Source organism: Elephantulus edwardii, unplaced genomic scaffold, assembly GCF_000299155.1.
Source record: "Elephantulus edwardii isolate Elephantulus edwardi_28Jun2011 unplaced genomic scaffold, EleEdw1.0 scaffold00059, whole genome shotgun sequence".
In the NCBI taxonomy this organism is placed as follows: Eukaryota; Metazoa; Chordata; class Mammalia; order Macroscelidea; family Macroscelididae; genus Elephantulus; species Elephantulus edwardii.
The window spans coordinates 12,243,665-12,256,198 of NW_006399809.1; the positions used below are offsets into that span (position 1 = coordinate 12,243,665).

Genomic DNA, 12,534 nt, shown 5'->3' on the forward strand with positions numbered 1-12,534 from the left:
CCATTCTTCTCAGAGTCAGCCACAATTTGTTGTGATCCACACAGTCAAATGCCTTTGCATAGTCAATGAAACACAGATAGACATTCCTCTGGTATTCCTTGAGGTAGCAACTATTATTATTTCTATTTTATAGATGAAGAAACTATGACTAAAAGAGATTAAGTAATTTGCCTAAGGACATACAACTAAAGTATTTTAGCTGTGTGAAACTAAGGAATATGAGCCCAGGCAATCTAACTGCAGAACCGTACTTTTAACTATCCATTCTATTATGTGGTACTGCTTCACTCAACTACCTAATGTAAACTACTTTGTGTCAATTAACCATGAGTTGCATTAATAAGCAAAATTGTTTTCTATTTTTATTTATAGGGACACATTGTATTTTAATATACAGTACCTACAATGAACCTTCTTTTTATAATGTTGTTGTTGTTGTTAGGTATCATAGAGTCAAGTACAACTCCTAGTAACCCTGTGTTCCACAGATCTGAATCCTGTGCTATACCGCACCATCCTTATCATCCCTGACACCTTTGAGCCTATTGCCGCAGACACTCCTTTGCTGGCTCTTCAGTTTTTAAAGCATATTGTCCATTTCCAACGAATAGCTGCTTCTAAAGGACAGACAGCGCACAAGAAGAAGACCCTGGATGAGATGGATTGATGCAATAATTGGGGTGATGGGGGTTGTTGTGTCAGGACTAGTGAGAAGTTCTGTTAACAGTGGTTTTATATATTTAGCAGGTCTATCATATGGTACCAAACTTTGGAGAACAAGGTGCAGGGGAGGCAGGATGCTGTGGAAGAGGAAGAGGCTGTGGTACTCTAGGGGTATTACAGCTAATGTTAGATGGATCTTGGCTGAAAGCAGGGAGTACCAGAGGAATGTCTGTCTGTGTTTCATTAACTATGCAAAGGCATTTGACTGTGTGGATCACAACAAATTGTGGCTGACTCTGAGAAGAATGGGAATCCCAGAACACGTGATTTTGCTTATGAAAACCTGTGCTTGAAACAGAAAGCAGTCATCAGAACAGAGAAAGGGAATACTGCATAGTTCAAAATTGGGAAGGGTTTATGCTAGGGATGAGTCCTATCTCCATACCTTTTCAATCTATATGCAGAACAGACTGTCTGGGTGGCTGGGCTCTGTGAGGAGAAATGTAGCATCAGGACTGGCAGAAGACTTATCAACAATCTGTATTATGCAGATGACACAACCTTGCTTGCTGAAACTGAGGAGGACCTGACACGCTTGCTGCAGAAGGTCAAGGACTGAAGCCTTCAATATAGATTAATTAAAGCTCAACATCTCACCACTGGGTCAGTTGGCAGCGTCATGATAGATAGAGATTGAGATTGTTAACAGCTTTAGTTTACTTGACTCCACAATCAACATTTTTGGTTGTGAGAAGCCAGGAAATTAATTAATTAATTAATTAATTATATTGGGAAAGTCTGCTGTAAGAGACTTCTCCAAAGTACTAAAGAGCAGTGATGTCAGTCTGGAGACAATGGCACATCTGATCCAGGCCAAAGTCATTGCAATTACTTGCTAAGCATCAAAAAGTCGGGCATTGACTAGGGATGTTAGAAGGAGAATTGATGTCTTTGAGCTATGGTACTGGAGAAAACTTGAATATACCTCGAACTGCTAAGAAAACAAACATGTTCATCCAAGAGAGGGTGAGACCATGGTGCTCGTTGGAGGCAAGGATTCTGAAGCTTTTTCTGACGTATTTTGGATATATTACAAGGAAGGACCAGTCCTTGGAAAAGGACATCATGCTTGGGAGGGTAGAGGGACCACACAAGAGAGGAAGACCCTTGAAGAGTGACTGGGGTAATGGGGGAAAGTCATCAGAGACAATAAGATTGGCACAGGATAGAGCAGGTTTTAGGGTTGCTATAAGTCGCAGGCAACTCAACAGCACATAACAACAATAGCAATATCATTTAATGCACAGATGTTGACCAATATTATGTCCTCTTGATCTATTGTGTCTGCAATCATTATATAGTGCCCATTTTTAACTTTTGTGGTGCTTTTCATTTTGAAGTCTGTTTTATCAGGGATTAGTATTGCGCCTCCTCCTTTTTTGTGGATGCTATTTGCTTGGTATATTTTTTCCCCAGATTTGATTTTGAGTCTGTCTTTTTAATTTTTTAGATGTGTCTCTTGTAAACAACATATTTATGGGTTTTCCTTTTTTTTTTTAATTCATTCTGCTACTCTTTTTTTCTCTTGCTTGGTGCATTAAGTCCATTCACATTAAGTGTAATTATTGACAGGCCAGGTTTTATCACTGTCATTTTGCTGTGTTTCTTTTTGCTGTTGTTGTTTATTTTTAAATCCACTTGCCTTTGGTGTCTTTGTGTGTAGGACTTCACTTAAAATTTCTTGTAGGTCTGGTCTTGTTTTCACAATTCCTTGAGTTCTTTTTTTTTCCACAAAGGATGTAATTTCTCATTCATATTTGAGGAGAGCTTTGCTGGATATAGGATCCTGCGTTGGCAGTTGTTTTCTTTCAACTTTCTGTATATGGTATGTCATCCCATTGTTTTCTTGCTCGCTTCATTTCTGCTGAAAAATCAGAACTTAATCTGATGTCTTTTCCTTTGTAGGTGAACTCTGTTTTTCTCATGCTGCTTTCAGTATTCCATCCTTATCTTTTATTTTTGAGAATTTGACTATGATATTTCTTGATGTTTTCCTTTTTGGATCTAGTCTATTTGGTGTTCACTGAGCTTACTGAATGTGGATTTTCTCTTTATTCATAATACCTGGGAAGTTTTCTTCAAATACCTCTTTCATCATTTTCTCAGTGATTTCTCTATCCCTCTCATATTCTAAAATTCCAGTCATATGTTTGTTATTCCTTTTGATGTCATCCCACATAATTCTAATATTTCCTTCCATTTTCTTTTTGTGTAATCCGTGATTTTTCTTCCAGTATGTTTTCATTGATGTTCTTGTCTTCCAGCTCAATCCATCTATTCTGTTCTACTTTTTTCCCTTCCAACATATTGGACACTTCTGCCATTTCAATCTTAATGTTCTTACCTTTCTGTTATTTCTTTCATACCTTTCTGTTATTTCTAGTACTGTTCTCTAGTAAGCTTCCTATCTTGTGATGACTTTTTAAGTTCTTGTATCTCTTCATCTATAGTTTCAATTCTTTCTCTTTTTTGGAATTTTCTTCCATATTTGTGCAAGTTCCTCCTAATCAATGTATTTCTTCTGACTCTGGTCTTTGGAGCATTTGTTTTCTTGTTGGTTTCCATTGCTTCTTCCATCATTTGTATCTTCTTCTGTAGCTGTTTAAATAATTTGTCATCAATATATTTTTTTCTGGTTCTCTACTTCTAAGTTATTTATTTGTGGCTTCCATTGTTTCTTCCATCATTTGTACTTTTATTCATAACTATTCAAATGTCTCCATATCAACATATATCCTCTGCCTTCCTGACTCAGGAGTATTCATGAAGTCTCTGATATCATCTGTGGCTTTTTTCTTTTTATGGTGGATTGGTTGTTTTTGTTTTTAAGAAGGCTCAATTCCCCTCCCCCCTTCCATGATGTTTGAAGCTACTTGTTGCTTTCTTGACATTATATGAAGTTTTTTTTGATAAGTGTTAGGTCATTTCTATTGTGTCCACAAAAGTTGTTGGTTCTTGCCTTTATAATGTTACTAGTTAGTTGCCAAGTTAAAATGTTGTGAGTTAAAATGTTAAAATACACTGTAAGCCCTTTTGTGGAAAATTTGCCTTTCTTAAAGTCTTTGAGGGTCTCTCTGTTCTGGTCTACAGCTCTGTAGGAATCTCACCTTGAACTAATACCCTGATATCTACTCTATAGACCTCCTTTACATATGAAGTGGCTGAGTGGTGTGAGACCAGGTGCTCTACTCAAGCAGTTTTACATACACCTTTTCTCCTGGAGCTTAATGTCTTCCTTTGTCTTGAGTGGCAGGAGATTAGAGATCAGGGCTGCTAGATCAAGCAGCTTGTATGAAGGGAATCTCAAGTCAGCTCTCCCTCTCTCTCCCAGAAAGCTACAAAAATTCCTTCCCTCCACCTAAAGTTCTGTGTACTAAAATCTCTTGTCCTCTTTGGCCCCTGGATGGCCCCACAGCCACGGAGGCAGGGACCCTTAGATGGAGGTATCTATAAAACACCAGGGACACTTCATTCCTGTCTCCCCACAGGCAAAGGGAAGTGCTCACTCTCAGCACAGAGCCCCCAAATTTTCTTACCTTTTCTCCTGTGGCTTAATGTGCTCCTTTATCTCTAGTGAAGAGGAGATCAGACTCTGCCTAGGCCACCTTTATGCAGAGGCTTGTGGACTAGCCCTATGTCACAGGGAGCCAAGAAAATCCTTCCATATGTGCAATGTTCTGCACACTAAATTATCTTGTCCTGCTTGGCCCCTCATCTCCTAATTTTCTTACTGCTGGTACCAATAGTGTTGATTGTAGATCCAAGAAAGATGAAATTGTTGACTATGTCAATCGTTTATCTATCCATCATGATGTTGTCTGTTGGCCTAGTGATGAGGATTTTTGTTTTCTTGATGATGACATATACTCCATACTGAAGGATGTAGCCATTGATCATCCCTGCAACAAGTGCCGCAAGTCCTTATCAGTTTCAGCAATCAGAATTGAGTCACCTGCATGATGCAGGTTATTGATGATCCATTTTCCAGTTTTGATGCCACATTCTTTTCCATAAACTCCAATTTGCTCAGCCTACATATTGAATAGGTATAGAGAAAGAATATAACCCTGATGCACGCCTTTCCTGATTTATAAACCATACAGTGTTCCCTTGCTCTGTTCACAGAGTACCTTCTTGGTCTAGGTATAGATTTTATATTTATGTGTAAGTATAAGTAAAGGTTCTGGAATGTCCATTCTTTTCAAGGTTAACCATAGTTTGTTATATTCCACAGTCAGATGCCTTTGTCACAGTCAATAAAACATAAATAGACTTTCTTCAGGCATTTTCTCCTTTTTTGGCAAGATCCACCTGACATCAGCAATGATATCCACAGGCTCTTCTAACCCCAGCATGAATTTCTTTGGCACTTCTCTGACTGATCTAGCCATTTTTGGATGATCTTCAATATTTTGTTTGCATGTGATAGTGATGATATTGTTCTATGATTTCCACATTCTGTTGGATCACCTTTGTAGGGAATGGGAACAAATATGGATCTCTTTCAGTCAGTTGTTCAAGTAGCTGTCTTCCAAATTTCCTGGCAGAAACTGGTGACCATGTCTAACCCTGCATCTGTTAGTTGAAACATCTCATTTGGTATCTCATTGTCCTTTTGCCTTATTTTTTATAATTATAGCAAGTCACTTAATCTCTTTTGGCCCAAAAAAATGCTAAACTCTGAATGTATTAGAAGAACAGAAATATAGATTTCTAGAAACTGTATCATTTAGAAAGGAAAAAGAAATATTTTCATGTAGTTCACTGATGTTGAGCTTCTCCAGCGGTTCTTTCCACAAATGTAATCAGTCTGATTCCTATGCATACTGTCAGGTGAAATCCAGGTGTATAGCTTGCGTTTCTTATAAAACGTATTTACAATTAATAAATCATTAATTGTGCAAAATTCTATCATTTTCTCTCCAGCTTCATTTCTGTCACCAAGTCCACGTGTTCCAACTACTGATCTTTCTTCACTGTTACCAAATTATGCATTCCAGTCACCCATTATTATTAATGCATCTTGACTGCATATTTGATCAATCCCTGATGGCAAAAGTTGATAGAAATCTACTATTTCCTCCTCTTTGGCTCTGGTTGTTGGTGAATGATAGTGGTATCCACTGGAATTCCTTGTATATGCAGAACAGATTTTCCAGAAGGCTGGGCTCTGTGAGGAGAAATGTGGCATCAGGACTGGAGGAAGACTCATCAACAATCTGTGTTATTCTGATGACACAACCTTGCTTGCTGAAACTGAGGAGGACCTGACATGCTTGCTGCAGAAGGACTGTAGCCTTCAGTATGGATTGAAGCTCAATATCAAGAAAACAAAGATTCTCACCACTGGGTCGATTGGCAGCATCATGATGGATGGCAAAGAGATTGAGATTGTTAATAGTTTTAGTTTGCTTGGATTCACAATTAACACTCTTGGCATCAGCAGCCAGGAAATTAAAAGATATATTGCATTGGGAAATTCTGCTGTAAGAGATCTCTCAAAAGTACTGAAGAGAAACAGTGTCAGTCTGGAGACTAAGGTGCACCTGATTCAGGCCGTGGTCTTTGCAGTCACTTACTATGTATCAGAAAGCTGGACAATGACTAGGGATGATAGAAGGAGAATCAATGCCTTTGAGCTGTGGTGTTGGAGAAGAGTATTGAATATACCATAAACTGTTAAGAGAATGAACAGATTCATCCTGGAGAGGGTGAAACCAGGCTGCTCCTTGGAGGCAAGGGTTCTGAAGCTTCGTCTGATATACGTTGAACATGTCACATGGAGAGACCAGTCCTTGGAGAGGGATATAATGCTTGAAAAAGTTGAAGGTTATCAGCCAGAAGAAGATCCTTGAGTAAATGAACTGACACAGTGACTACAGCAATGGGCTTACGTATGGTACAAATTGGGAGAAAAGTGCAGGATAGAGCAAAGTTTAAATCTTTTTTTCATAAGGTAACTATTGAGTTTGAATTGTCTCAATGGAACCTGATAAGTAAGGTTCTTTTCAAGGAGGTCCTTGACTCGACAGTACCCAACAACAACAACCTGTGTACCTACACACCTGTTCATTAAGGCTCATTTCTCCATGTTCTTGTCGATTGTACTTACCTACCACTTTCTATTAGATGATGAAATGGATTTACTACTTATGTTTGGTTATTGTCTCTATTTTCTTTTTCCAACAATAAAGGGTAGTTTATTACAAATACTATAAAAATTTTAGTAAGAGAAAATTTTACTTATAACTTCACCAGTCACAACTTAACTCATACAGACCCATTTGTGTCAAAATAGAATTGTGCTATATAGTTTACAATGGATAATCTTTTAGATATACAGTCTGATCTTTTTTATGAGATACTTCTGAGTGAACGTAACCATCCAGCTGTTCGCTTAAAAGACTCTTTTTATCTCAGTTAAGAGACTCTTATTTGACATTTTCACCTGACATTTTCAACTCTCAACTTTGCTGAAACCAGATAAGTGGTTCATCACAGTACTGTTTGTCTCTTCTTTCTAAACATGCTAAAAAAATGTAAGCTTAAGAAAAGCAGAAATTATTCACTCATTTTATTCACAGTTGTAGCCAAAGTACTCAGAACCATACCTGGCATATAGTAAGAAAGTCAATGAAGCTTTGTTGAATGAATTAATTAATACACATTTATATTCTCATTACTGAGTGAAAACATACTTGTCAGAATGCATAATAAGAGTTTCAATTTACTCCATTTATGCATCTTTAAAATATACTAATTGAAAGCATAATTGTGTTTGATTTGTGTTTTATAGCTGGTTTTTCACACGTTGCAGTTGTTAGCCTTTACCGCTCTTGCCATCTTAATTATGAGACTGAAGCTGTTTCTTACACCTCACATGTGTATTATGGCTTCTTTGATCTGCTCTCGAAGGGTAAGGTATTAATTTTTCCTCTGGTGGCACAATGGGTTGAATACTGGTCTGCTAACCAAAAGGTAATTGATTCATACACACCACCCAAGCCTCTCCGTGGGAGAAAGAGGAAACCATCAGCTTCCATATGCATTACAGCCTTAGCAACCCTGTAGAAAAGTTCTTTTATGTCCTATCGGGCCACTGTGAGTTAGAAGCAGCCCAGGGCAGTGAGCTATAGCTACCCTGATGACTAGTATGGCTAAGTTGGTTTTGTTGACTGACTCAAAGTATAACAACTCTAGATTTTTTTTTATTTAAATCTCTGAAATGACACCAAGTATTAGTGCATGATCTGTTAAAGTTGTTGTTGAGTGCCATTGAATTGAAGCTGACCACTTAGCAGGTTATCAGAAGCAGTTAATTTTACAGAAGGAGATTGTCCATCCTTCTTCTGTAGAGCAGCTGGTGGAATCAATCAGCATGCCTTTGGGTTCTTACCACTAGGCCATCAGAGCTATTATAGAGACAGAAAAAGAGCTCCAAGTGATTTTGAACATTGTCTATGAATTTTAACTGCTATTTCATTGACAAGTAATGAGGTATATTTTTCCCACTGGTGATACCTTATCCAAAAACTTGGAGGTCAAGTCTGTACAAAAAAAAATCCATGACCCATCAAAACCATATTTACTAGCACAAAAGCAGTAAATCTCTAGTGTTGTCCTGGTTGGCTCTGAAAATGTTGCCATGTTGAGATCAAGACACTTTTAGAAACACATTATTTAGTTTTATTGGTATAATCTATTAGGTTACAATAAAGACTGGTTTTTCTCAAAAGTAACTGACATGACAATTGTTGTTGTTGTTGTTGTTATGTGCCGTCGAGTCGCCTGCGACTCATAGCGACCCTATGTACAACAGCCCTAAACTCCGCTCTGTCCTGTGCCAATCGCACTGTCTCTGACACTCCCATCCCAATTATCCCAGTCACTGAATCAATTCACCTCATAGAGGGCCTTCCTCTCCTGCGCTGTCCCTCCACCCTCCCAAGCATGATGTCCTTCTCCAAGGACTGGTGTCTCCTCACTACATGCCCGAAGTAAGTTAGACAATACAATGGGATTTCTCTTTGTCATTCAATCAAATGTTAAAAGATGTTTAAAAGTTCTCACTCTCAAACTCATTATCATTGAATTAGAACCTACTCATAGCAGATCTTTTAGTGGATTTTTGAGGCTGTAAATTGCACAGGAAGAAATGGGCCCATCTTTCTCCCATGGAGCCGCTGGTTGATTTGAACCTCCAGAGAGACGCAACCTCATTGCACCATAATGCTCTACAGATGAGTCTACCAGAACTCCCTCTAAATATTCTGAGGTGTTTCAAAATTTCTCTTTCCTAATCTTAATCCCTAGGAGTAAATAGCTACATAAAAGATCATATTTTTCTTTCCTCATTCACTTATTGTTGTTGTTGTTATGTGCCATCAAGTTGCTTGCTACTCATAGTGACCCTATGAACAGCATTCATTTAAGGAAAGAAAACTTTAAGTTTATTAGAAACTTGCAATTCCAATAGATGTGTTCATTTTAAACTCTAGGTGATATTTCCATATATTATTATAATGCTATTATCAAATGGTAATCTATCTTTGTTTAAAGCCTAAGTAGAAAGTTGATAATTTGCTGTTGACCTTATATAGAATCTTTCATAAATGATAGATTATAAATTAATCATCAATAAATTTATTTTATTTCAGCTCTTTGGCTGGCTTTTTAACAGAATTCGTTTTGAGAATATCATCTTTGGCATTCTAACAATTATGTCAATTCAAGGTTGTGTGAATCTTCAGAATCAATGGAGCATAATAGGAGAGTTTAGTAATTTGCCCCAGGAAGAACTTCTAAAATGGATCAAACACAGTACCAGACCAGGTATATAGTTATTTAGTGTTTTTTCTATATCTATACACACACACACACACACACACACACACACACATACCATCATTTGTATGTATTACATATGTATGCATTGTGTGAGGCACACTTGTGGCTTAGTGGGTAAGAAGTTGAACTGCCAACCCTAACGAGGGTGTTTTGAATCCACCAGTGGCTTCTCAAAGAGAAAACTGGACAATCTCTTTCTGTGCAATTTATTGAAAAACCTATGAATTGATTCTGACTCAATAGCACCTAACAACAAGATCATACATTATATAGTTAGTATTTTCTATATACATTTATAACATAAAACATACAGAAATGTTAAAATAGACACACATACATAGTTCTTTATACACTTATGGATTCAATCATTGCACTGACCAGTGCATCTTCTGAAGAGACAATTTTTTTGTCTTCTTTAGACTCTTCTTAAAAGTAACTGTCAAGAATAATTGGAAGAATCTGTTCTAGAAAACAATGTATTCGGATTTTGTAAATAAACTACTATAAAAGAATTTAACTTGGGGAGGAGGAAGAAAAGAAGGGGGTAAATTGTGCAACAATGAATGAATTAATGAAAATCTAACTTTTCTGTTAAAAAAAAGCCTAATTAGCACCACAGAATTAATGATTGTTGTGTCCTATAACTGTTGATGATCATTGTATTTTAAATGCGACAGTGAGGAATTAAAGAAATAAATTTTAATGACCTAATTTCATATTTTAAAACAGTCCATTGGATAAAATAAATTTACTCAATTTTCTGTAACTCCTGTCACATTCCTCACTGAAATTGACTTGTGCAAGTGGTGGACTTAGATTCTTGGACATTCTTTTTCTTTAAATTGTCTCAAAGAAGTATGTTTGAGTTTAACTTTAAATACTTCAATTTTTTTTCCTTTTGCTTGCTTTTAATGTTATATTGTTAGCTCGTTTTATAACATTCTTTCATTCCTAGTATTTGTAATTGTTGGAATAAGGAATACAATTTTGGGATCCTTTGTGTCTTCTATGATTTTGTAGTACTGACTCTTAGTATAGTTCTTCAGAGTAAGAAGGAATGGTAGTGAATTATTTACAAATCCTCTGACCCTTCCAAATTGTGCAGTTGTACAAGTCACCATGTCTCAGTGTTCTAATCTATAAATAAGATTAATATATTGGCCCCTATATAGGGAGCTCTGGTGGCCTAGTGGTAAGAAACTGCATTGCAATTCCAAAGGCACACAGAATCCATCAGCTGTTTTGCCAGAAAAGGATGGACAGTCTCCTTCCATGCAAGTAACTGCCTCTGAAATCCTGCTGATGGGTCAGCTATGGGTCAGTTCCAACTTGATGGTATACAAAAATAACAACACAGCCTCATGAAGTAATTATGCAAATAAAATGGTTTTGTAAGAGTATTTGGCACACTTGCTCAGACTGAAATGACATGCAGCTATTTCAATAGATAATAAATATTGAATAAATGGAATTAATTCACTGGTTATCATTTAATTAAACTTTACCTTTATACCTTGGGATTCAAATAATACAGAGAAGTTTAACTTTTGGGTTCCTTTAAAATATTATTTTAAGGAATATAATTATGTTTTTCAGATGCTGTTTTCGCAGGTACCATGCCAATAATGGCAAGTGTCAAACTGTCCACACTTCACCCCGTTGTAAATCACCCACATTATGAGGACGCAGGCTTGAGGTTGGTAACCCATTATACAGTTCTACTGCTCACACTCTCTAGGTATTTCTAGGAATAGGGAAAACATTACATATAGGAGTGAAATCCACTTTCTAAACAACATGCCTCTGGAAACTCTATGACCTTCGATTAACGTCGACAGTTGTAGAGGGCCTTCAGGCCTTTTGTTCATAGGGTTGCTATGAGTCGTGCTCAACTCGAAGGCAATCAACAACACCACACTTATATTTGTTCTCTTACTTTGATGCACACTGAAAGTGAAAAATATTCTTAACTGCCCAGAAATTACTATCTTTTGTGCTCAGTGTTCAGACTTAATAAGTCTCTCAAAACAGAAAGAGGTAAAAACGCTTGTTATCAATGTCAGATGCATCACATATTTATTACTAATCTGTGTGTATAAGTTCCAGTAAAACCCCTCAGTAGCAGTAATAGAAGGTGGGCTGGAGTTGGCCCTGTTTCTACATTGTCAGCACAACCCGTGCTCTAGGCTCCACAAACCCTATTCTAAGTAGTCATTCTAGCTCTTACTGAATGGCTAGCTAGCCTTTTAATGTTGCCTTTGTTGCTGTTATGTGCATTCAAGTCACTTATGACTCATAGCAATCCTATGAATTATGGCTCTGAACCTCTGGACCCTATCCTGAGCCAACTTCACCTTCTCCAACTTCACCATTTCCCAACACATCTGATCCTGTTGTCGCAGTTACTATGGCAACTCATATTATCCAGGGGCTTCTTCTCTTGTGCTGACGACCTTCTACCACTCTTACAAACATGATGTCCTTCTTCAAGGATTGGTCTCTCCTGACAAAGTATGTCCTCACATGCCAAAAGTATGCGAGACAAAGTTTCAAAATCTTTGCCTCCAAGGAGCAACCTGGTTTCACCTTTTCAACGACAGACCTGTTATTTTCTTATGAAAATTTAGTATTTTCTTTTTCTAAAAATCTATGAAAACTCCAGCTTCTACTTAGATCTGGAAGTTTTAGGTTTTGTTTTGTTTTTTAAATATCTGTGTTTTAAACATTATTTTGATCACTCTACTAGCCTTGGTGAGGGAGATCATGTTTGAAAAGGTTGGAGTGTTGGTCAAAGAGAAGAAGAATACTATGCTGCATTGAAAAACAAGGAACTCATGCAATATTATTCAAAATGGGTGACCCTGGAGGATATTATGCTGAGTGAGGTATCTCAGTCACAAAGGGACAAATGCTATATGGTGCCACTGTTGTAGAATGAGGCTGGCATTGGGGTGGGGGTAAGAC

The 12,534-nt window shown here is 37.3% G+C and overlaps 1 protein-coding gene across 1 annotated transcript in view; it reads left to right on the top strand.

Moving 5' to 3' along the window:
- The window catches only part of LOC102847854 (probable C-mannosyltransferase DPY19L2-like), a 140,149-nt gene that overhangs the window by 119,063 nt on the left and 8,552 nt on the right, over positions 1 to 12,534 (top strand). The window contains exons 15-17 of the mRNA XM_006887596.1: positions 7,520 to 7,639; positions 9,381 to 9,555; positions 11,167 to 11,266. Of these exons, the coding sequence (XP_006887658.1) occupies positions 7,520 to 7,639; positions 9,381 to 9,555; positions 11,167 to 11,266 (395 nt within the window). The remainder of the gene's footprint in view (positions 1 to 7,519; positions 7,640 to 9,380; positions 9,556 to 11,166; positions 11,267 to 12,534) is intronic.